General features: G+C 37.1%; 1 protein-coding gene across 3 annotated transcripts in view; it reads left to right on the top strand.

Annotated features, from left to right (window-relative positions):
• Positions 1-27,020, top strand: part of SCAPER (S-phase cyclin A associated protein in the ER) — a 419,624-nt gene that overhangs the window by 281,164 nt on the left and 111,440 nt on the right. For all 3 annotated transcript variants that reach the window (XM_070358560.1, XM_070358561.1, XM_070358559.1), the window contains exon 25: positions 8,455-8,578. In XM_070358560.1, the coding sequence (XP_070214661.1) occupies positions 8,455-8,578 (124 nt within the window). The remainder of the gene's footprint in view (positions 1-8,454; positions 8,579-27,020) is intronic.

The following is a 27,020-nucleotide window of genomic DNA, read 5'->3' as shown; positions in this document are numbered from 1 at the left end:
TCCAGTTCCTGGATGTTGGCTCCTCGGCTATCCACACCCACCCTAAGTGTTGTAGCGTCAGAAAGGAGGAAGTCAGAGGTGGAGAAGGCTGTGTGAATTTATGCTAACCATCACAGTGCCAGTGGGGAAAAGTTTTCTTCTTTACCTGCAGCTCACACTGATTCAAATGTCCACTGCAAAAATACCCCAAAATTCTGTCACAAATCCACCTTCTCTGTGGTCACAAAAATATTAAAACTGAATCATCTGTTTATTGTTAAATTTTCTGCATCATTCTTCTGTCCCCAGATTTCTTGCCAAAAAAAACATTTTCTTCTTTTTTTAAAGTTTTATTTATTTTAGTTTCTGACGCTGGGTCTCTGATGCTGGCAGGCCTTCTCTTGTTGTGAAGCACAGGCTCTAGGGCAGGCAGGCTTCCGTAGTTGCTCTTCCCAGGCTCTAGAGCACAGGCTTAGTAGTTGTGACCCACGGGCGTAGTTGTTCCACAGCAGTTGGCATCTTCCTGGACCAGGAATCAAACCCATGTCTTCTGCATTGGCAGGCTGACTCTACCACTGAGCTACCAGGGAAGCCTGGAGAAGGCATTCTCTTATTAACCAAGACCTGCTTATCTAATTGTACTAGTTCAGTATTTGAATTTTGTTATTCTCTGTGTCAAAGAGAGGAAAGAGAGCCGTTGTATAGAAGAGTTTGAAGGAAAAATGCTTTTGAGTCCTGAAATATCAGTACAAAATTACGAGACACTTTTAGCTAGGGGATGGGGCTCCCACCCCTAGTCATTCTAATGATTGTTTAAAAGTAGAAAATGTGGCTAATAATGTATTGGTATGTTCCGCAGTTATTTCTTGTATGTTCTGCTTGAAACAAGGAAGACGGTTGTCCCTTCATGTAGACATCCCTGTGCCCAGCCAGCTTGGTGCTGTATGCTATGAGGACTCCACAAAGGATGAATCAAGGACCTGAACTAGAAGTCACTCAAGAGTAGTTGTATAATAGAGTTTTCAGTGCTTTGACACTAGTCTGTTTTTAGCCTTCAGAACTGGCACATGCAGCTTTCATGTGGGCCAGGCCTTCAGGGCCAGGCCTACATCACAGGCCCCATTGCGTGAGCAGCCACTTGCTTGGTGGGTGCAGTTCAGTTCAGTTCAGTCGCTCAATCGTGTCTGACTCTTTGCAACCCCATGAATCACAGTACGCCAGGCCTCCCTGTCCATCACCAACTCCTGGAGTTTACCCAAACTCACGTCCATCGAGTCTGTGATGCCATCCAGCCATCTCATCCTCTGTCGTCCCCTTCTCCTCGTGCCCCCAATCCCTCCCAGCATCAGGGTCTTTTCCAATGAGTCAGCTCTTCGCAAGCTTGTTAGAATTCTAGCTGCAGTTGCCTCTCCCTAGTTTCAGATAATTCTTTTTGATAGTATCTAAACAAGTTGTTTTAGTTTGGAGCTTTATAATGACAAAGCATAATTTGAAAATGATGAATATAAACTATATACCATTTATTAGATGCTTAATGCAAACAAAATGTACTTGGTAAATTATAATATGTTTGGGAGCTCTAGTTTTAATATTCATTTCACCCCTCCCTAGGAAACTGGTATTACTCCAGGTCTGTGTGTTCTGGTTCAGTCCAGATAATCTTTCCTTAAACAATATCATTTGCTAACCATCCTCTGTCATTTGTAATATTCTGTCCTTTCCTACACTTATTCACATCAAGCCCGTTCTTTCTTTCCATGAGGGCTGAAGCAATAATTTACAAAAATTCCCAGTTTCTCTTTGCAGCTGTATTGTTGTGACTCCGTTACTTGGCACAGGATTTTGCTCCACAGGAACATAAAGCCTTCACTCACTTCCATGTATATAAGTGATATGCCATCTATTATGAATAAATGCTTAATGCAAACCAAAGGCATTTGGTAAATTATAATTTATAAGTGTTCTGGTTTTAAACTGCCAATGGCAGTTGTTTTTAAATGTCTGCTTTCTTGACACTGGTATCAGATAATGGATTTGTGAACAGTGTTTTCTGAAAAGCCTTAGTCAGTATGAACCCGCGTAAGGTTATAAACTTACGTACTTCCTAAGTGATATTATCAAGTCCTCTTCGGCTGCAGCTCTCTAGGGCTTTTCTATTTAACTATTTCATAACATCTTAGATACTAATCTTAATGTCTGAGGTATACTATACTTGTATTCAAATTATGTTCTTCTTGGATTAAAAAAAACAAACCCACCTTCGTGATGCCTTTTCTGTCCTCTGTTTTTCAGAGAAAACATTTTTAGTGAGAAGACCTACTGATACAAGATTCACTCATGTATTCATGATTATCTGGGTCAGAAAACCTTTATCTCCACCCCCAACCACAGTGTACTTTTGACGGAATGGACAGTAAGATTTTACTGTCTTCTCAGAAGATACTTTTAAAATCTGGGGCTTTCTGTTTGATGTTAAAAAGTGCTTCCAGTCATTTGGGTTTTAAATTACAAGGAAAGCTGCTTGGGCAGACCACCCAAGCTGGGTTCAAAGAAGTGATCGTTCTAAGACAGGTGCTCTTCAAATAGAGGTTGTCTTTCAAACAAGTTCTACTGAGTGGACAAGTTTTTCCTGACCCCTGGGATTTTTTATACTCCCCCCGCCCATTTTTTCTCATCAGAAACCAGTTTCTTTGTGGAAGTTTTCTTGGGAAGGTTTTGTAAGCATAAGACTATATAGATGTAACATTCTGCACTTTACTAGTAAATGCAGTGTCTTTAATGTAAAGCACAGAGGGCGTTAGGACAATAATCCCACACCCTGTGCTGTTTGGTTTTCCATGTGTAGATTTACTTATGCCCTGGGATATTCCACAAAAGAGTTTAGATCAGTTGTAGAGTTTTCATTGACTAAGAAAAAAGAGAGATTAGAAATCAAGACTATAAAAATATAGATCAAAATCAAAGGAAAAAGAGGATACAATAATAGAACTATAAATTCCACATGTCATTCTAAATATAGTACCCTCATTTTTGAAACTTTGAGAGATCTATAGTTGTATATATTAGTCCCACTGTACAGCTGCCATACATAAAGCAGTGTGTTATTGGCTTTATATATTACAGAACTTACATAAATTATCAGCTAGACTAGAAAACCGGGAAACACATCCTGTGTATATAGTTATAGTAAAAGTGGCATTTCAAACCAGTAGAGAGAAGGTGAATTATTCAAGAATTTCTTGGGTGGGGGAGGGAATTTAGGCTTCTGCTTCATGCCACACATCAAAATAAATTTTAAATGATTTGATAGTAAATTATAAAACCATAACATTACCACACACAGTGATGATTAAATAAATGCAAATGGCTAGATACAAACATGTAGTTACCTCATCTCATGGTAAAGGATAACTTTTTAAAGGAAAAAGGGACAGGAAGAGAAAATAAATCACAAAGAATTGTTTGACTACATAAAATTGTTTAGCTTCAGTATATTAAAAATGCCTTAAAAATAATGAGCAAAATTATTGGCAGTAAATAAACTGAAAAAAATATTAACAACATGTATTAACCCTTTGTTATAGATATATAATGAGAGAATCCTTATAAATCATTAAGAAAAAGAGAAAAATCTTCAATAAAAATTTTTAAATAGAGGATACTGGGATGACCCAGAGGGATGGGATGGGGAGGGAGGTGGGAAGGGGGTTCAGGATTGGGAACATGTGTACACCCGTGGCGGATTCATGTTGATGTATGGCAAAATCAATACAATATTGTAAAGTAAAAAAATTTTTTTAATTAAAAAAAAAAGATAAGTGTAAATGGCTACTTACATCATACCTTACCCCACAATCAATTTCATATCTTGTATTTAAATGTAAAATCTATGAAAATACCAGAAGTATTTAAATTTAAATTTACCAGAAGTAAATTTCAAAGAATATTTTTGTAATGCTGAAGTAGGAAGATTCTTCTAAGTCTGACACAGTATCCAGATATACGAAAGGGAAATTTTGACAGATTTTATCAAATAAAAATGAAACCATTCTTTATGACAAAAAGCAAAAAATATAGATAAGCAACAGACAGGAAAATTTATTTGCTGTATATGATGATAAAAGGTTCATATCAGACTTCCCTGGTGGTCCAGCGGTTAAGAATCTGCCTTGCAATGCAGGGGACATGGGTTCAGTCTCTCGTCGGGAGTTAAGACCTCACATGCCATGCCAGCACACTGCAAATACTAAGCCCGAGTGTAGCCTTTACTGACCCCACACTCTTCAGAGTCCACACACCACAACTTGAGAGTCTGTGCACCACCACAAAGATCCCGCGTACTGTAACGGAGACCTATTACAGCCAATAAACAAATAAAAAGGTTAATACCTTTGTTATTGGTAAAGTGCCTTATAAATCAATAAGAAAAAGACAACCCTCCATAGAAAAATGGGTAAAAGGTTCACAGTGATAATTAAAGAAAATATAAATGCACATTGCCAATAAGCACATGAAGTGAAAAGTCCTTAATCACACTAGCAATTAAAGAAATGCAACCTTTAACATTTTTAGCTGTCAGATGAGTAACAGATTTTAAAAATGAAAGTGTCTGATGTTAGTGAAAACATGGATGAACTTTTTCTGGGAGTATAAGTTGATTTAAAATACTTTTTTTCTGGAAGGCAGTTTGAATTTTGCAATGTCTATCAAAAATCTTAAAGTAAATCTTCATATCCTTTGAACCACATTGTCATTACTGAACATTTACTCTCAGGAGGCAGAAGGATTTGCTCAGCACAGCTGTGGTGAACGTTGGCTGTGCAGTGAGCACCTCCTGTCCTTATGGAGTTCCCAGGCACAGTGTGGCCCTCCTCTGCAGTGCCTGAGCATACCAGTGTCCGCTTCCCAGTGCTCTTTGTGTCTAGGATATAAACTTGTGACCTAGGCTTCACCACCCAGCATAGCCACTCCAGACTTTTACTCTGAGGCTAATAAAGTAAGAAGCAAGGACATCCCAAACTCTATTCCTTTGACAGTTGCAGGCAGCTGCATCTGTTGTCCAAGGTCATAGTGTGAGTTCAAGCTGTGACATATGGTGCCCGGAGTTTTTGTTTTGTTTTGTTTTGTTTTAGCGGATCAGGTTCCTGGTGTGTGATTTGGATATTGGTCCATGCAGTATAACTTTGATGCCTGTGTTTTCTAAATCCTATGATATACCCAAAGCTTGTCAGTTAATTTCCTTCCTGTTTAAATCAACCAGAGCTTTCTTCCCCTGGCTTGTAACTAAGAACTCTGACTATTAAAACAGGGTTGCCATTATGTTGAAAATTGGATACAATAGTAAGAAATTGATTGATGTAAAATTTTACATACACTGGATGATCCTCTTCCTTCTTTTAAAAGCTACAGTACTTCTTAGTTTAAGCAGTTTAATCAGAAAAGGAATTTAAAATAAGAAATTGGATGCTTACAAATCTGTTGGAAAAGGTTGCAGGCCTCTTTATTGACTCCAGAACAATACCAAACGTATCCACTGGGGGCACTGCTTCCTCTGAGGCCAAAAAAGGAAGGAAGGAAGACGCTAATGCCACACACAACTTTCTCCCACACTCAGGAAACCACAATGGGTATTGGAAGCTGCAGATCAGAGATTAGGAAATCAAATAGTACAAGTTACCCCACTGGTTCTTGACACACAGAATCTGGAAAAGGGAGCCTGAGTCTACTGCAGGGAAGCCTCACATTTCCAAACCTTGCTTGATGACAGCCAACAGCAAAAGATGGCCTTGGCTCACTTCACCCTCCAAATCTCGTAAAGTACCATTTGTGTAGGGGGGAAAACTCTTGCATATGCACAGACTCCTGGAAGGATATGTGCACTAGTAACCGTGGTGATTTCTAAGGTAGGGAAATGAGGGGCTGAAGGACATAAGTAAGGGGGAGGCACTTTTCACCATGCTTCTTGGTTGTGTGTTGTGCTAAGGTCATCACTCCTAGTCAGAAAGGTACCAAGTTCATAGTATTGGTGTTAAAGCGCAGGAGTGTTTCCTGTACTCCAAGGGCACACACCCCCAGGCCTCTGAGGAGTATTTCAAGGCTCTTTGAGAGGAGAACAGAGTAGGTCTCTGGGTCTACTTCTACTTCAGTCAGAGCAACTCTGATTTTATCTGTTCTTTGGTTTAAGCTTCTGAAAAAGATTTTGTTAGCTGTTAAGCTTCTGAGTAAGAAAGTAAGAAAGCTGCTTTTGTAAAAAATTGAAGACCGGTGTTATGGAAGAATATTAAATATCATGGAGAAATATTCATTTTACACATATTAACTAAGTGAATATTTCTGAGACGAGAAGACTGGAAGTACAAGTACCAAATCACCTCTTCATAGTTTTTTACTGTTTATTTGTGCTCTCTTTCTCACAGTTATTACAATTATCTTTAAAATTATTTTTATAATCACAATTACATGTTATTTTTTTACCTGAAAAGAAAAGCACTCTTGCCAAATCTAAATGCGTTAGCTAATAAATGAAATAGTGCTGAATGGCACTTGTGGGGGATTTGTTAGGTAGAACCTCCAACTGATGTGTCGTAAATGAGTTACACGTAGGCCAGGATTTCCTGTACAGTCCTCAGGGGTTAAGTCAGGCTGGAGCTGAGCCTCCTCCTGCTCCCTTCAACTTAGAGTCCTTTCATTGTTCATGCCAGTATTCCATGTAAAAATTTACGAAGCATGGCGCTTTATTATTCTGGAAATTACAGGTTTCATAGCATGCTTTAATTTGATTTGATTTTTAACTGTTTTAATTGTGACTTATTCATAACAAGAATAATGAGATTAATAACTCTAATGAACCTATCATTATGAATTATTTAACCACGTGCCAGACACCATCCTAAGTACTTTGCATCTATTATTTCATTTAATTCTGATGATGACCATGTGAAGCTTAGGTATTATTATCTCAGTTTTACAGATAAGAAATTGGATGCTAAGATATAAATGAGTAACTTGCTAAAACCTCAAATGACAGAACTAGGTTTCTAACCTAGTATCTTATTCCAGTATCTCTCCTCTTAACCAACATACTCTAATGCTCAAGTTTCAGGAACCTATCAATTATGTTGAAGCAAGTACCACTATATCAGACAAACAGATGATTACAACAGGGGCTGTCTTTACCATCTTTCTCCCACTAGAGCATCAGCTCCATGAGAACAGAGAGCTTGTCTGTCTTGTCTACCTAGCACAATGCCTGAAAAATCATAGGGAATTACATATTTGTTGAACAAATGAATACTTACATGTTGATTCTTAGACCCATGCTTCTCAACTCTGCCTGTACATCAGAATTGCTCATAGAGCTTTTGAAACATGCTGAATGTCTAGAGCCCTCCCATTCCCACTAGCATCTCCAGGGGAGGAATTCAGGCAAGTCTGTATCTTTAAAGATATACAGGTGATGCTAGTGCTCTGTCAAACTCTAGAGCCCCTATTCCAGAGCAGTGGTCTGGAATTTTGTTTAAAAAAAGTGAAATTCATTAAAACACAAATTGCTGGACCCCACCCCCAAAGTTTCTAGTGTTTAGTAGATCTGGGGTGAAGTCTGAGAATTTGCATTTCTGCAAGTTTCCAGGTGATATTGATGCTACCGGTCTATGGTTCACACGTAAAGAATTATTGTTTTAGAGGATTGGTTGTAAGGGACTAAATCAAAACATTTGTACATAGGACTTAAGCAGGGGATTTAGTGAGGCCAGAATCAACATTGATCACTCAGGCAGTGCAGGTTAATTACAGTTTTCAAAGCACTCACAAGAATGCCCATTGAATTTGTTGCTCCAAAAATTTCTTTGAAAAATGGGATATAATTTTTTAATCCCAAGGGAAAAGGAAAAAAAACACATTTCTTTGATGGGTTTGACCCGAGACTGTTCACTCTGTAGGTCCTCCCCTGCTGAGGCACTCTGGGTCTGTCCATACAATCTCTGAGCAGGTGTGGCCTCACTCCCCAGACCTCTGCAGTTCTTGTCTCACAAGGGAAAACCTGTAGTTTCTCTTCGTGTGTTCTCCTTTCCTTCATTATCTGCCCTTGTCAACCAGGAGACCTGGCAACAGGAGGTTTGGCACACTCTTTTTTCCAGATACTGTTAAAAAATTCTAGATCCCAAAATTCCTGGGTAACATCTAATCTTAGATTATTAGGACATTGTCAGTAGATGGGTAAGTACATTTCCATTGCCTGCTGCTGCATTAATAAGAGGCAAGAATTCCTTTCTAATGAACACTAGGCTGTGGATAAAAATTAAAAGCTTTTATGTCTAGCTGATGGACCTTGCACCTAGTAATATTTGGGTTGGTTTTTTAAGAGTGATTTCTATCCCATGCCTGCTGCTTTTATACCATTCATTTTGTGTATTTCACATTGTTTAGAGAAGAACTGCACAAGTTTTATAAATGGTGTTTTTCTCCTTGTGTTAGGTCTCTTTGCAATGCAATCAGTGTTTACAACCTCACCTGCAATAACTGTTCAGAAAACTGCATTGATGTTCTGTTTAGTAACAAGATTACCTTCTTAATGGACCTCCTCATACACCAGTTGACGGTATGTAATATTATTGCTTTGAATTAGAAGCAGTTAAGATTTGAAAAATATCCCCTATGGAGAAAACTAAAAGAAGCCATCTTATTTATTCTCCAGATTGAAAAAAAAGTGAAGATGATTGGGAGAGTAAAATAGGAACTGGCAGAAAAACCTCTTCATTTGAAAATCTTATAATGCATTCTCCTAAGTCCCAGTGTTTGATGGATAATGTACCTGTAGCACTTGCCGAGATCACAGATTTCCATGGTTAGACTGGGACTTTGGAATGAGTTAGGCTCAAAGCCGTATCTCTGAGGTCATAGAAACTAGTGCTGTACAAGGGAAGAAAGTCTCATAACCTCTCTTGCCAGCTCAGTTTAAAGGGTCAGTTTGTGTTTAACTTGGTAAGAAACATAAAGAAAGGGAAGTAATGCCTCAGTGATGAGGCAGGGTGAATGGTGGGAGAAGATATTAAAGAAAATGGATTTTTTTTAAAAAGGTCAATTTAAGACGGACTTTTTGAGGGCTCTTGATGTATTTTTTGAAGCAAGAAATTCTTCTGTCACAAAGGGGCAAACCTGTTATACTTTTGAAATAGGAGCAAGCAGCCAGTTGTAGCCTTAAATTTTCCTTCAGTCCACAGATGTTGAAAGAGGTAAGCTCAGGATAATATCCAAAGGTTTAGGTCTGTCAACTGCAGCCTCCAGAACACAGCCCTGGGACCAGAAGTTTCCTGGTGAAGTTTCTGAGCCCCTGAGGTATTGGCACAAAATCACTCTCAAGCTGCAAGTTTATAACACAGGAGATTTATTTTTCAGAACCGATTTATTTTACTCAGCACGTAGTTCTAATAGCTTTTCCCTAAACTGTGAGCCTTTTGCTCTCTTTCCTTCTCCATCTGGTTAATTTCTACATCCTGAGACCTTTACTAAGACATAATGGCACTTTCTTCATGAAACCTTCCCCAGCCTGACCCTCTCCCCAAGTCCAGGTTAGGTGTTCTTATATGCTCCGGTACATTAGGTCATTCATAGGATTAATCACATTGAATGTAATCAGCTGCTTACTTGTCCATTTCCCCAACTAGCCATAAAATCAATGAGGACAGGAGGTGATTCATCACTTTCTCCAAAATCCTAAAACAGGGCCTGACACAGTAGGTTCAGCACATTGTTGATGAATATATAAGTAAACAAATGGATTCCCATATGTTTCAAGCTGAAAATCAGAAAGGAAATGATGAGGCTCTTACCTGCTCTTCTCATGACAAAGAGAAGGGACAGCAGTGAGAAAGGACAAAAACACAGACCTAGAACAATGCAGTGCAATAAGGGTTGTTTATGATGACACTGAGTCATCACTTGAGGGCTAAGTTATATATGGTTTATCTATAAAATAAGGCATTGAAATACAGGTAATGGATTTTAGCAAAAATTTCTATCAGAAATATTTCAAAGCCAGGGACAAGGAGAAAGACTTAGCATTTGTTGTATGACCTTATGTCCCAGGCATTTTAATATATTTTGCCTCATTTCATTTTTAAAACAAAGTCAGTGTTAGTATACTGCTTTACAGGTGAAGAAACTTGAGTCTGAGAAAGGTTGACTTGCCCAGGGCTACATGGATAGTCATGGAGTCAAGAGCCCAAGCTAGGTCTGTCAAACCCCAGTCCAGGGACATTCTGCACAAAAATTGACTCATTTTTCAAAAGTGTCAGTGTCATGAAAGACATAGAAAAGTTGAAGAACTGTCACAGATTGGAGGAATCTAAGGAGATCTGACAATGAAATGTAACGTGGGATCCTAGATTAGAAAAAGGATGTTCGTGAGAAAACCTGAAACTTCAAATAAGGTCTGTAGAATAGTTAATTTTATTGGCTCAATGTTGATTTCTTGCTTTCAGTAATTATACCGTGGTTTTTCAAAATGTTAGCAGTAGGGATACGGATGAAGGGAACTCTACTATTTTTGCAGCATATCCCGTTTTAAAGTCTTCTTGCTTATTCCTTCACATTTCAAAGCCATTCTCTTCTGTTACTTTACCCTGTTCAAAGTATATAATTTCTATGGTTCCATTACCAATTTTAAATTATTTCAAAATAAGAAGTGGGAAAAAAAAAAAAAACCCATGCTCTCCAACTATTCCATGCCGCATTATCTGAAAGAATTTACTGTGTGAAACCTGTTCTTATATTGGTAATGGAAGAAGATACATAAATGTACTTTGAACAGAACAAGCAACAAAAGGGAATGGTGTTTGAAATGTGAAGGAATGAGCAAGAAGACTTACAGACAAGATCTTCCATCCTAGCTCTTCATTCTTTTCTGATCAAAACCTGTTCTCATCATATAAGGTAGTTTGTTTATTCTCTCACTTAATAATTATAAGTGCCTACTATTTCCAGTTGCAGAGAAGTGTAGGGTATGATCCTGACCATCCAGGAAATTCCTGCTTTGGAGTAGGAACAGATATGTAGGTTGCACATAAAAATGGTGTGATGTCAGCCTGTACAGAGTATGGTGAAGCACAGAGAAAGGAGGTCGGTAGCCTCTGCCCGGGACATCACAAAGCTAGACCGTAGCTCCTCATAATAGCTTTCATTTATTAAGTGCCTACCATGTGCCAGGAGCTTGTAAGTAGCTTGATCCTTTCCCTCTACTATGAAAGCCCCAGTTTCCTTTGAATAATATTCCCTTACTTGTGACCTCAAGATTTCTTAACACTCGGAAAGCTTTTAATCTCCCAACCAATGAATTTCACCACATTCTATGTTTATTTTGTTCAGTTTAGAACTTGAATCCTGGGACATTAGTTTGTCAAACACATTTTATCCCTCCTTCCCTTAAACGTGGCACTTCCTGGTCTTTACTGTTCTTTTTGGCTTTTTATTCTCTGTCAATTCTAATACTGCTGTGATGGAGTTTGTGATAATTGAAAGAGGTGGGTATATTTTCTAAGTTGGAGAGGTAGAGGTGGTGGTGGTTATTTTTACATTTCTGGAAATCACTTGTGAATTTACATTTTTATTGCTACCTTGTTTTGATGTACGTGTAACTGAAATATGGATCACTAACTTGTAAGTACCCTTTCAGCAAAGGGTAGGAAACTGTCATCACACATTTTCCAGAAGGATTATAAAGAAGCATAAAAGAAGTTAATTAATTAAGATCTGATGGAATTTATATGACAACTGATTATAGGGCAGGTCAGCCTTTCTTCAGCAAACTGAGATGGTTTAGGAGGCTTTTCTCCCCTAATCTAGCTGTTTGGAGTTTGTTTTAGCATTCTTGTATTGCATCTCAATTATGTGCAAAGCGTTGTACAGATGCCAGGATTGCAGAGGTGAATTGGACACAGTTCCTTCATTCTAGAAGCCCACGGTTGAAGAATGAGCAACTTGCATACATTAATATTAAACAAAAGCTGTGAGAAGTTCTGTAACACAATCAGAGCTACAGAGTAGTGCATACAGCCTAGAAAAGTACCTGGCACATAAGGAAATGCCTGCTAAATATTTGATGAATGAGTTCTAACTTGGAGTATTGGAGACTTTCGGGGAGAATTTGGATTTGCCTATGCCTTGAAGGGTAGAAATTCTACAATTCTGGATTATGATTTTTACAAAAGCCAAATTAGCATGGGTGGCACTGAAAAAGTATGTGTTTTTTCTTGCAGTATAGATTCAAAGTAGGATTTTTAGGATAAGGTCTTGAGGAATTTATTTGGAGCCCTATAAATACAGTACATTTAGATAGGCATTATCTTCAAAAAGTATGAAAACTTTAAACTATGTTAAAGCAGATTTCAATAACTGAGTGTTAAGAATCTTCTCTGTGCCTAAATCATTACACTGCAGAGGAAAGTGTAATATCAAGGCCTCTACCTTCAAAATGTCTCCTTAAGGAGACTACACATGACCATTAGAAGGCAATAAAAAGACCAGTGAAAAAGAGCAAACTGGCAAAATAGATAGTCCCAGTTCCCATTCCCAAAGAAACACTTAGCAACTATATACAAACTAAAATACCGTTATAAACTCGATGATATAAATCAAAGCAAGATCCTCTATGACCCACCTCCTAGAGTAAAGGAAATAAAAACAAAATAAACAACTGGGACCTGATTAAACTTGAAAGCTTTTGCACAGCAAAGGAAACCAAAAGCAAGGTGAAAAGACAACCCTCAGAATTGGAGAAAATAATAGCAAAGGAAACAACTGACAAAGGATTAATTTCCAAAATATACAAGTAGCTCATGCAATTCAATACCAGAAAAGCAAACAACCCAATCAAAAAGTGGGAAAAAGACCTAAACAGACATTTCTCCAAAGAAGACATACAGATGGCTAAAAAACACATGAAAAGATGCTCAACATCACTCATTATTAGAGAAATGCAAATCAAAACTGCAATGAGATATCACCTCACACCAGTGAGAATGACCATCATCAAAAAGTCTACAAACAATTAATGCTGGAGAGTGTGTGGAGAAAAGGGACCACTCTTGCTCTGTTGCTGGGAATGTAAACTGATACAGCCACTATGGAAGACGGTATAGAGATTCCTTAAGAAACTAGGAATAAAACCACCATACGACCGAGCAATCCCACTCTTAAGCATATACCCTGAGGAAACCAAAATTGAAAAAGACACGTATCCCATTGTTCATTGCAGCACTATTTGCAATAGCTAGAACATGGAAGCAACCTAGAAGTCCATCAACAGATGAATGGATAAAAAAGTTGTGGTACATACACACAATGGAATATTACTCAGCCACAAAGAGGAACACATTTGAGTCAGTTCTAATGAGGTAAATAAACCTGGAACCTATTATACAGAGTGAAGTAAGTCAGAAAGAGAAAGATAAATATCACATTCTAATGCATATATATATATATATATGGAATCTAGAAAAATGGTACTGACAGGGCAGCAATGGAGAAACAGACATAGAGAATAGACTTATGGACATGGGGAGAGGGGAGGAGAGATGTATGGAACAACAGGTGAGATGTATGGAAAGAGTAGTATGGAAACTTACATCACCATATGTGAAATAGATAGCCAACAGGAATTTGCTGTATGGCTCAGGAAACTCAAATACAGGCTCTGTATCAACCTAGAGGGATGGGATGGGGAGCGATATGGGAGGGAGGTTCAAAAGGGAGTGGATATATGTATACCTATGACTGATTCATGTTGAGGTTTGACAGAAAACAACAAAATTCTGTGAAGCAATTATCCTTCAATAAAAAATAAATTAATTAAAAAAAATATCATTATGAGAACTCCAGAAAACAGTTTAGATATTAAAATACACAAGGTGATCTCAAGGCCAGGAACAACCACACTGATGTGAGTAAGAAAAACTAATTTGCTTTACTCACAATCTCTCCTCTCTCGAGTTGGCACAGCTTGGCATTGGAAGATGATACCCCAGCTCATGGTTCTCTGCTTTAAAGGGAGAGGAGTTGAGTGTGAGTCCAGCATTCTGGCTTTTTGGAGGGCTGCCCAAGGGACTTGTATCTGCCTCACCTGACTCATGGCACTGCCAGGAAGCTGGCATACTTTGAATGCCTGGCAGCCCTTGAGAACAGCAGAAAGCAGGGCAGCTTACTACTGAGAATCAGAGAACCTGCAGTGCTACAGACAGACACTAGAGGGAGCAAGAGATTACGATCTCTTCAGAAAGAAGCCAGCCAGGCCTTCTAATTAAGAAATTGCACATGCAGGCCCAGAGAAGTCCTGTCCCCTATAAAAATGCTTCATAGAACCTCTGACTCCCTAGTCAAGGGAATTGGTGTCTTCCCCCTTTACAAAGCCACTATGTACAGTCTAAAAGTGATACCTATTTTTTCAAATGTGCAGATTCCAACACAAAGTTACAAGACACACAAAGAAAAAGGGAAGCATGGCCCCTACAAAGAACAAGATAAATCTTCAACCAACCCTAAAGAAGCAGGTATATGAATAACGTGACAAATATTCAAAATAATTATTCTAGAGATATTCTGTGAACTCAGAAAAATGATATATGAACAAAATGAAAATTAAAAAGAGATAGAAAATATAAAAAGAACCAAATAGAAGTTTTAGAGCTAAAGAATAAATTATTGAACTGAAAAAACTAGAGGAATTCAAGATCAGCCTTGATCAAACAGAAGAAAGAATCATTGAACTAAAAGATAGGTAATTTGAAATTATCTAATCGAGAATAAAAATAAAAAGGAATGAAAAAAAGCCCGAGGGACTTACGCTGTACTGTAAAGTAGACCAAGATGTATATTATGGTGGTCACAAAAGGAGAAAGAGACAGAGACAATGGGGCAGAAAACTTATTTAAATAAATAATGACCTAAAATTTCCCAGTCTAGTAAAGGAAAGGGAATCCAATTTCAACAAGTCCAACAGGTCCTAACTTTGGTGAACCCAAGAAATCTCACATAGACACATTATAATCAATTATCAGAAGTCAAAAATAGAATTTTGTATGCAGCAAAAGGAAATCAGCTTGTCACATGCAGAAGAACTCTCATAAAACAGTGTATTTCACACCAGAAGACCTACAGTCCAGAAGGGAGTGGGATGTTATAGTCAAAATGATAAAAGAAAAAAAAATGCCAACCAAGAACACTACATCCAGCAAAACTATCCTTCAAAAAATGAAAGAGAAATAAAAACTTTCCCAGATAAACAAAAGCTAAGGAAATTCATCACCACTACTAGACCTACTTGATAAGAAATTCTCAAAGGAGCCCTGAAAGTAGGAGGAAAAAAAAAGACACTAAAGAGCAGCATGGAAGCATGTGATAGTATAAAGCTCACTGATAAATGTGAACATAAAGACAAATACTGGGGGCTGTAATACTGTAAAGTGAAAGGAAAGTGAAGTTGCTCAGTCGTGTCCGACTCTTTGTGACCCCATGGACTGTAGCCCACCAGGCTCTTCCGTCCATGGGATTTTCCAGGCAAGAGTACTGGGGTGGGTTGCCATTTCCTTCTCCAGGAGATCTTCCCAACCCAGGGATTGAACCTGAATCTCCTGCATTGTAGGCAGACGCTTTACCATCTGGGAAGTAATACTGTGATGGGGGGTTAAATCAGTGTTAATCCTGACACAGAAATTAAAAGACCAAACTGTTAAAATAGCCATAAGTATAAAAGTATGTTAATGGATACATGATTTAAAGTATGTACTTTGCGACATGAAAAACATAATATATTGAGGGGAGAGAAGTAAAAGTATAACATATTTGTATGTGATTGATATTAAGTTATCAGGTTGAAATAGATTATTATAAATGGCAACCACAGGGAAAAATACCTATAGAAGATACTCAGAAGAAAATGAGAAAGGAATCAAAGCATGTTACTACAAAGGAAGATGGCAGAAGAGGAATGAGGGGCAAAATAACCGTATAAGACATAAAATAATTGACAAAATGGCAATAGGTATTCCTTCTCTATCAGTAATTACTTTCAATGTAAGTGGTTTACTCTCCAATAAAAAGGCACACACTGGCTGAATGGATAAAAACACAAGATCTGACTATCTTTTGTCAACAACAGACTTACTTTAAATTTAAGGACACACATAAGCTGAAAGTGAAAGAATTGAAAACGATAATTCATGCAAATGGTAACAACAAGAGAACAGAGGTAGCCATCCCTATATCAGACAAAATAGACTTAAAAGTCAAAACTCTCAGAAGAGATAAAGAAGAACATTATATAGTAATAAAAGGTCAATTTTTAAGGAAGGTGTAACAATTGTAAATACACATGCACCCATCAGAGCACTCAAATATAAGAAGCAAGTATAGAGGAACTGAAGAAAGAAGATGACAATAGCTCAGTTAAAGTAGATTTCAATACCCCACTTTCAATAATGCATAAACATCTAGAAAGCAAACCATTAAGTAAACAGAGGATTTGAACAGTGTTGTAGGCTGCATGGACCTAATACACATATATAAAATATTCTACCCACCAGCAGAATACACATTTTCTCAAGCACACATGGAACATTTTTCAGGATGGATCACATATTAGGTCACAAAACAAGTAAATGAATTTAAGATGACAGGTGTATTTTCTGACCACAATGGAATGAAAATAGAAATTAATAACAGAAGGAAAACTGGAAAATTCACAAACATATGGAAATTAAACAACTTGATAAAAAAAAACAGTGGATGAAAGAAGAAATTAAAAGAGAAACTAAATAGTATCTTTAAGACAAATTAAAATATGGCATACAAAAACTTATGGAGTGCTGTAAAAGCAGTGCTGAGAGGAAAGTTCATAGCAATAAATACCTGAATTAAAAAGGAAGAAAATCAGAATCCAACAACACATTAAAAAGATCATACACCATGACCAAGTGGGCTTTATCCCAGGGATGCAAGGATTCTTCAATATCCACAAATCAATCAATGTAATACACCACATTAACAAATTGAAAAATAAAAAACATATGATTATCTCAATAGATGCAGAGAAAGCCTTTGACAAAATTCAACATCCACTTATAATAAAAACTCTCCAGAAAGCAGGAATAGAAGGAACATACCTCAACATAATAAAAGCTATATATGACAAACCCACAGCAAACATCCTCAATGGTGAAAAATTGAAAGCATTTCCTCTAAAGTCAGGAATAAGACAAGGGTGCCCACTTTCACCATTACTATTCAACATAGTTTTGGAAGTTTTGGCCACAGCAGTCAGAGCAGAAAAAGAAATAAAAGGAATCCAAATTGGAAAAGAAGAAGTAAAACTCTCACTGTTTGCAGATGACATGATCCTCTACATAGAAAACCCTAAAGACTCCACCAGAAAATTACTAGAACTAATCAATGATTATAGTAAAGTTGCAGGATATAAAATCAACACACAGAAATCCCTTGCATTCCTATACACTAATAATGAGAAAACAGAAAGAAACATTAAGGAAACAATTCCATTCACCATTGCAACGGAAAGAATAAAATACTTAGGAATATATCTACCTAAAGAAACTAAAGACCTATATATAGAAAACTATAAAACACTGGTGAAAGAAATCAAAGAGGACACTAATAGATGGAGAAATATACCATGTTCATGGATTGGAAGAATCAATATAGTGAAAATGAGTATACTACCCAAAGCAATTTATAGATTCAATGCAATCCCTATCAAGCTACCAATGGTATTCTTCACAGAGCTAGAACAAATAATTTCACAATTTGTATGGAAATACAAAAAACCTCAAATAGCCAAAGCTATCTTGAGAAAGAAGAATGGAACTGGAGGAATCAACCTACCTGACTTCAGGCTCTATTACAAAGCCACAGTTATCAAGACAGTATGGTACTGGCACAAAGACAGAAATATTGATCAATGAAACAAAATAGAAAGCCCAGAGGTAAATCCACGCACGTATGGACACCTTATCTTTGACAAAGGAGGCAAGAATATACAATGGATTAAAGACAATCTCTTTAACAAGTGGTGCTGGGAAAACTGGTCAACCACTTGTAAAAGAATGAAACTAGAACACTTTCTAACACCATACACAAAAATAAACTCAAAATGGATTAAAGATCTCAACGTAAGACCAGAAACTATAAAACTCCTAGAGGAGAACATAGGCAAAACACTCTCTGACATACATCACAGCAGGATCCTCTATGACCCACCTCCCAGAATATTGGAAATAAAAGCAAAAATAAACAAATGGGACCTAATTAAACTTAAAAGCTTCTGCACAACAAAGGAAACTATTAGCAAGGTGAAAAGGCAGCCTTCAGAATGGGAGAAAATAATAGCAAATGAAGCAACTGACAAACAACTAATCTCAAAAATATACAAGCAACTCAGCTCAACTCCAGAAAAATAAATGACCCAATCAAAAAATGGGCCAAAGAACTAAATAGACATTTCTCCAAAGAAGACATACAGATGGCTAACAAACACATGAAAAGATGCTCAGCACCACTCATTATCAGAGAAATGCAAATCAAAACCACTATGAGGTACCATTTCACGCCAGTCAGAATGGCTGCAGTCCAAAAGTCTACAAGCAATAAATGCTAGAGAGGGTGTGGAGAAAAGGGAACTCTCTTACACTGTTGGTGGGAATGCAAACTAGTACAGCCACTATGGAGAACAGTGTGGAGATTCCTTAAAAAACTGGAAATAGAAGTGCCTTATGATTCAGCAATCCCACTGCTGGGCATACACACTGAGGAAACCAGAAGGGAAAGAGACACATGTACCCCAATGTTCATCACAGCACTGTTTATAATAGCCAGGACATGGAAGCAACCTGGATGTCCATCAGCAGATGAATGGATAAGAAAGCTGTGGTACATATACACAATGGAGTATTACTCAGCCATTAAAAAGAATACATTTGAATCAGTTCTAATGAGATGGATGAAACTGGAACCTATTATACAGAGTGAAGTAAGCCAGAAAGAAAAACACCAATACAGTATACTAACGCATATATATGGAATTTAGAAAGATAGTAACAATAACCCTGTATACGAGACAGCAAAAGAGACACTGATGTATAGATCAGTCTTAAGGACTCTGTGGGAGAGGGAGAGGGTGGGGAGATTTGGGAGAATGACATTGAAACGTATAATATCATGTATGAAACGAGTCGCCAGTCCAGGTTCGATGCACGATACTTGATGCTTGGGGCTGGTGCACTGGGACGACCCAGAGGGAAGGTATGGGGAGGGAAGAGGGAGGAGGGTTCAGGATGGGGAACACATGTATACCTGTGGCAGATTCATTTCGATATTTGGCAAAACTAATACAATATTGTAAAGTTTAAAAATAAAATAAAATTTAAATTAAAAAAAAAAAAGAAAAAGGAAGAAAGATCTCAATCAATTTAACTTTATACCTCAAGAAACTAGAGAAAGAAAAACTAAGCCCAGAGTTAGCAGAAAAAAGAAATAATTAAAGATTAGAACAAACTGTCATAAAAACAGACACATAGACCAATAGAACAGAATAGAGAGCTTGGAAGTAAACCTACAAATACACAGCCAACTAAGATTTGACAAGACATAAAAAATATGAAAAGGAAAAGGTGGTCTCTTTAATAAATACTGTTGGATAATCTTCAGTAAACTCTATTGGGAAATGGTGGCTATCCACATGCAAAATAATGAAGTTGGACTCTATCTTACACCATACACAAAACTTAACTGCAAATGGACTTACAACTTACATGTAAAACCTGAACCCATAAAGCTCCTAGAAGAAACATGAGTAAAGCTCCTTGACATTGCTCCTGGCAGTGATTTTTTTTTTTATGATATGAGAAAGCACAACAAAAGCAAAAATAAACAAATGGCACTACATTAAACTAAAAGGCTTCTGTACAGCAAAGGAAATAGTCAACAAAATGAAAAGGCAAACTGCAGAAGAGGAGAATATATTTGAAAATTATATATCTGATGAAGGGTTAATGACTTAAATACATAAATATAAAAATCAGAAACACAAAAAGTAACAAGTATTGGCAAGAGTTTGGAGAAATGGGAACTCTTGTTTCCTGGTGGAAATGTGAAGTGGTGCACCTACTTTGGAAAACAATAATGACAGTTCCCCAAGAAATTAAAAATAGAACTACCATATGAGATTACTTCTTGGTATTTACCCAAAAAGTTGAAGTCAGAACCTCTGAGATCCTTGCACTCTCATGTTCCCTGTACCATTATTCATAATAACCAAGAGGGGGAGAGAACTGAAATGTTCATTGGTAGTTGAATAAAGAAAAATGCATGCGTGCATACACTGGAATATTATTCAGCCATAAAAAAGAAGTCCTTCCATACGTGACAACATGGATAAACCTTGTGAAATAAGCCAGTCACAGAAGGGCACATACTGTATGATTTCACTATCTAGTCAGGCTCACTAAACTGAAAGTTAAGAGCTAGGATGAGGGCAAATGGAAAGTTGCTGTTCAGTGAGTATTGAGTTTCACTTATGCAAGATGAAAAAGTTCTAGAGATCTGATTTACAACCATGTGCATGTAGATAGACTATGAAATATACTTAAAATTGTTAGATGATAAATCTATGTTACATGTTTATTACCACCAAAAAAAGACAAGTATGAGTACTGCTGAGTACTGTGAAAATAGATTGATGGACTTTTAATGCGGACAAATTCTACATAGTCCATATTACAGATTGGTAAATGGAGTTATGGCAAAGAGGTCATACAACTACCTAGTGATAGACTCATGACCTGAATGCAGGTCTCCTGAGTTCTTGTCCAGGACATTCCCTTCCTATAACCTAAATTGATGTGTCCTCACTTTATTGTCCTCACAAATGAGATAAAGTAATATTTTTGTGACTTTAATTTTATCCATGTTTCATATTTTCACCTGGGTAATATATACTGAAGAAGCATTTAATTAAAAGATTTATAATTTCTTGATGTTTCATTGCACTTTAAAAAGGCATTCAATATTTTATTAGCATTCTTATTTTTAATTCATAGTGACCTGCTCCTCATGGAATATTTAAAGAATACTCTTATAAATTGTGTGTATATATTTTCTGGAGCCAAAGAAACTGTTAATTGAAAAGTGATGTACAAACCTTAAATAATTGATATGATACTGTTGGATCAAAGAGACTGTTGGTGAGCACTGCAGAAGATGACAAGAAAGCCCTGTATACTAACAAAGAAAATATAAGTGCAACCTTACAGCAAGGGGATTGTTTTTCACTGAGTCTGGTGCAGAGCCATACGGATGCCTATTTTCATTATAGCAGCAAAGGCCTGGAATTGGTTGTTCACCACATTCTCTTCTTTGTACCAAGGAGCCAGAACATGGACTTCATAGTTAATTACATGGGAATAGAAATCCTTCAGCTCTCCACAAGTAACACTGGTCTTCCGGACGCCACTTGCCTCTTGTTTCTCCTTTCTCCACTGTGTGGTACTTGCTCAACATGTCAAGGGCACCCTACCCATTTCTTCATCAATAATGTGAATTCTGTTTCTCATATACTATATATATTATATATACATATATATATATTTATTGATACAGAGTGTATTAGAACCAGAGAGGAGGCTTTCATAATATCTAGTCTGGTCTAGTCCTCCTTGTCTTACAAATGAGGACAATGGAACTCAAAAAAAGAGAAGGATGGGAAATGTGTGGGCTGGGTATTTGCCAAAAATTTCACAGCCTGTTTCCAGTAGAATTGGGATACAAATTCAGGTCTCCTAAATCCCAACCTAACTTTTTCCCACTATATTACATGGCACACTGCTCCTTTAAGTCTGGTGAGAACAGTTAAAGGATATTGCGACTGGTATAGAACTTTACCCTTAAAGCTACATTCAAAATTGATCTAGTGAGAGAACATGGGTCAAATTATAACTCTTAAGTACCATTCTACTGCAGTCATATGAAATCATATCATCATCATCATTATTACTGTCACCTATAATCACGGAGGAATTGACACATCCAGCATCATAGTGGAGATTTTATCACACTGTTTTCAGATGGTGGGTAAAGCAAACACAATGGTTAAATATGTACAAAACTGAAGAAAGCAATTAGCAAACTTTATACACATAGATAGAACCATATGTGAAACATTAGAGAATATAAATTTTTTATAAATACACATGGGAAATTTACAAGAATTGACTATGCGCTAGGCCATAAAGCAAGTCTTAACATGCTTGAAAGAATCCATATCATACAAATGGTCCAGTTTTGCTTCCAATATTATTGAATAAGCTCCTACCAGAGTGACCCTTCTGCAGATGGCAGGAGGTATAAAGTATGAAAAAAACCTACTTGAAGGTGCTACAGACCTATCAAGAGCAGACAGATTCTGGTCGGAATAGACACTTGGAAGAAGGGAGCAGCATTGAGTAAGTTTCCTGGTTTTATGGCCTGAGGGCAGTACCGCATGGGATGGCTAAAACTACCATAGAAAATCCACAGTCTTTCTGGCCTGAAGAACCAGAAGACAGAATTTGGGGCAAAGGTAACTGCGAGAATGTAGGGATGACATTCAAAAAGGAGATAACCAGAAAGGAGGATTCCCTAAATTATTTATAAATATCTGAATGACCCTGGTACCATATGTTTGTGGGACACTCCAAGTACTTCAGCTAAAGACAAACTGAACTGAGATTTCAACTGCTATCCATGAATAAAGTTTTGCAGTTGAATCCAGCAAAATCATATGCCTGCTTCTTTTTAAAAAATCAAACTGAAAAATATAACAAGTCAAAAATTCACTGAATGAATTAATAAATGATAGTGATGAAAAACAGAAAAATAACATGAGACAAACACCCACAGTAATACTTATTGCAGGAGAGAATCATCAATGGATGCAAAAACTAGTGAGTAAAAGTATAATTAGGAAAAGGATATTTTTTAAGTTTCAGAATAACTTTGAATTACAGAGAAGGAAAATAGAAAATTTGCAATGAAGAAACTTGGCAGATTCTACCTTAACTGTGTGATCAAAACTAACATCACTAAAAACAATATATCAACATCATTTACCCTCTAATATCATATTCTTAGAAGCTCACACTGTCATTCTGTGACATTTGATACTTTTGCAAAATACGTCATCTAAATATGAGAAAATATCAAATAGTTCCAAATTGAAGATGGTCTACAAGATAGCTGATTAAATCAAAAGATTGAAGAATTCATAGAGACTAGAGAGATGTGAGGAGAAGGCAATGGCAACCTACTCCAGTACTCTTGCCTGGAAAATCCCATGGACGGAGGAGCCTGGTAGGCTGCAGTCCATGGGGTCGCACAGAGTCGGACACGACTGAAGCGACTTAGCAGCAGCAGAGAGATGTGACAACTAAATTCAATATGGGATTCTTGATTGGATCATGAAGCCAAAAAAAAAAAGGACTTTAGTGAGAAAAACTGGGAAAAGTCTAATGAAGTCTATAGATTAGCTCATTGTTTTATATCAATGTTAATTTTCTGCTTTTAGTATTTGTGCTGTAATTATGTAGGGTGTTAACATCAGGGAAGACTGGGAGAGGTGTAAAATTATTTACAAAATAAGTATAAATTAAAAAAAAAACAAAACAGTTCACTGGTGGACGTAACAGAGTGGAAGTAACAGAGGAAAGATTATTGAACTTTAAGTTATATGAATAGGAATTAACCAGTCTGATGAGTGTGTGTGGTGGAGAGATTGAGAGAACAAAAGCAAACAAAAAGGAACAGAACCTTAGGGAATTGTGGGCTAGTATTAAACGGTGTAATATGTATATTGGATATCCAGAAGAACAAAGAATGAAGCATTAAAATATTTTTGAAAGAATAATGTCTAAGTTTTTTCCAAATTTGATGAAAGTCATAAATATACAGACTCAATAAGTTCACCAACCCCCCAAAAGGATAAATACAAAGATAATCATGTCAAATTACAAAAAACAAGTATAATAATAAGAGAAAATGTTGAAAGGTGCCACATTGCATACAGACAAATAATGATTCAGGTAATGCCTGACATCTGTCTCACCAGAGGCCAGAAGACAGTGAGCATTTTTTATATAAATTTATTTATTTTAATTGGAGGTTAATTACTTTACAATATTGTATTGGTTTTGCCATACATCAACATGAATCCGCCACAGGTATACACGTGTTCCCCATCCTGAACCCCCCTCCCACCTCCCTCCCCATACCATCCCTCTGGGTCATCTCATTTTTAAAATGCTAATAATTAGAAAAGAAAAATTCAATCCATAATTTCTATATCCAGCACACAAAAAAATGCTTCAAGAATAAAGGTGAAATAAATACAGTTGAAATTTGGAAATATATGCCTTAGACAATTAGATGACAAAAGGTTGTACTATAGAAATGATAAAGTTCTTCAAACTGAAGAAAAATGACACCCAACGAAAATGACCATCTTTAGGAAGGAATGAAGAACTCTGGAAATGAAGATGTGTTCTTTGTTTTTCTAACAAAACTTTTAAATATACATGATGGTTTGAACAAAATTTTTAGTACTGTTGTTGTTTAGCTGCTCAGTTTTGTCTGATTCTTTACCACCCCATGGACTGTAGCCCACTAGGCTCCTCTGTCTATGGGATTTCCAAGGCAGGAATACTGGAGTGGGTTGCCATTTCCTTCTCCAAGGGATCTTTCCAACCCAGGGATCAAACACATGTCTCCTGCTTAGCAGGCAGATTATAATACGTTTAGGTGTACTGCATATGATGCATAGTATAACTATAATATAAAGGATGGAGAAATTCAGATTTAAACTGAATAAAAAATTCAGACTTAAACTGAAGAGGTAGGGAAAACCACTAGACCATTCAGGTATGACCAATAGATTAAGGGATTAGATCTGATAGACAGATGCCTGAAGAACTATGGACAGAGGTTCGTGACATTGTACAGGAGGAGGTGACCAAGACCATCCCTAAGAAAAAGAAATGCAAAATGGTTGTCTGAGGAGGACTTACAAATAGCTGAGAAAAAGAAGTAAAGGCAAAGGAGGAAAGGAAAGATATACCCATCTGAATGATGTAGAGTTCCAAGAATAGATAGCAGAGATAAGAAAGGCTTGCTCAGTGATCAGTGCAAAGAAATAGAGAAAAACAATAGAATGGGACTGATCTGATCTGATCTGATCTGATACTACATTCTTTCTCATTGTATTACATCAGAGGGTACATTATGTGAATTTGTGTTTATCATTGGTGATAATATGTTTGATCACTTGGTTAAGGCAGAGTCTTCTGGATTTCCCTGTTTAAAAGTACCTTTTTCCTTTTATAATTAGTAAGCAGTCTGTGGGGTGATAGGGTAACTCCATGAGAATTCTTTCTCCCAGCAGACTTTATCATTAGTTTTAGTATTCATTGATTCTTACCTGAAACAGTTCAGTTATTACTGTAGTGATTGTAAAATGGCAACTTTTATTTCTGTCATACTTTATATATTTATTAATTGACTTTTTCTCTAAAGAAGACATTTTGAACACATACACACACACAAAAACAAAACAATAGAATGGGAAAGACTAGAGTTCTCTTCAAGAAAATGAGAGATACCAAGGGAACATTTCATGCAATGATGGGCACAATAAAGGACAGAAATGGTATGGACCTAACAGAAGCAAAAGATATTAAGAGGAGGTGGCAAGAATACACAGAAGAACTATACAAAAATATCTTAATGACCCAGATAACCACGATGATGTGATCACTCACCTAGAGCCAGACATCTTGGAGTGTGAAGTCAAGTGGACCTTACTAGTGGAGGTAATGGAATTCCAGCTGAGCTGTTTCAAATACTAAAAGATGATGCTGTGAGAGTGCTGCACTCAATAGGCCAGCAAATTTGGAAAACTCAGCAGGGGCCACAGGACTGGAAAAGGTCAGTTCTTATTGTAATCGCAAAGAAAGGCAATGTCAAAGAATGTTCAAACTACCATACAATTGCACTCATTTCACATGCTAGCAAAGTAATGCTCAAAATTCTCCAAGCGAGGCTTCAATAGTACATGAACCATCAACTTTCAGATGTTCAAGCAGGATTTAGAAAAGGCAGAGGAACCAAGAGATCAAATTGCCAGCATCCACTGGATCACTGAAAAAGCAAGAGAGTTCCAGAAAAACATCTACTTTTGCTTTATTGACTACACCAAAACCTCTGACTATATGGATCACAACAAACTGTGAAAAATTATTAAAAAGACGAGAATACCAAACCACCTTACCTGCCTCCTGAGAAGTCTGTATGCAGGTCAAGAAGTAACAGAGAACAAACATGGAACAATGGACTGGTTCCAAATTGGGGGAGGAGTACATCAAGGATGTATATTGTCACCCTGCTTATTTAACTTATATACAGAATACATCATGAGAAATATCAGGCTGGATGAAGCACAAGCTGGAATCAGATTGCCGGGAGAAACATCAATAACCTCAGATATGCAGGTGACACCACCCTTATGGCGAAAAGTGAAGAGTAACTAAAGAACCTCTTGTTAAAGGTGAAAGAGAAGAGTGAAAAAGCTAGCTTAAAACTCCACTTTCAAAAAACGAAGATCATGGCATCTTGTCCCATCACCCCATGGCAAATAGATGAGGAAACAATGGAAACAGAGACAGACTTTATTTTCTTGGGCTCCAAAATCACTGCAGATGGTGACTGCAGCCATGAAATTAAAAGATGCTTCCTGCTTGGAAGAAAACCTATGACCTACCTAGACAGCATATTAAAAAGCAGAGACATTACTCTGCTGACAAAGGTCCATCTAGTCAAAGCTCTGGTTTTTCCAGTTGTCATGTATGGATCTGAGAGTTGGACAATAAAGAAGGCTGAGTGCCAATGAATTGATGCTTTTGAACTGTGGTGTTAGAAAATACTCTTGAGAGTCCCTTGGACGGCCAGGAGATTCA

The sequence above is a fragment of the Bos mutus genome, chromosome 21 (assembly GCF_027580195.1).
Source record: "Bos mutus isolate GX-2022 chromosome 21, NWIPB_WYAK_1.1, whole genome shotgun sequence".
Taxonomy (NCBI): Eukaryota; Metazoa; Chordata; class Mammalia; order Artiodactyla; family Bovidae; genus Bos; species Bos mutus.
The sequence above is the reverse complement of the archived record's forward strand: the minus strand, read 5'-3'. Positions and strand labels throughout refer to the sequence as shown.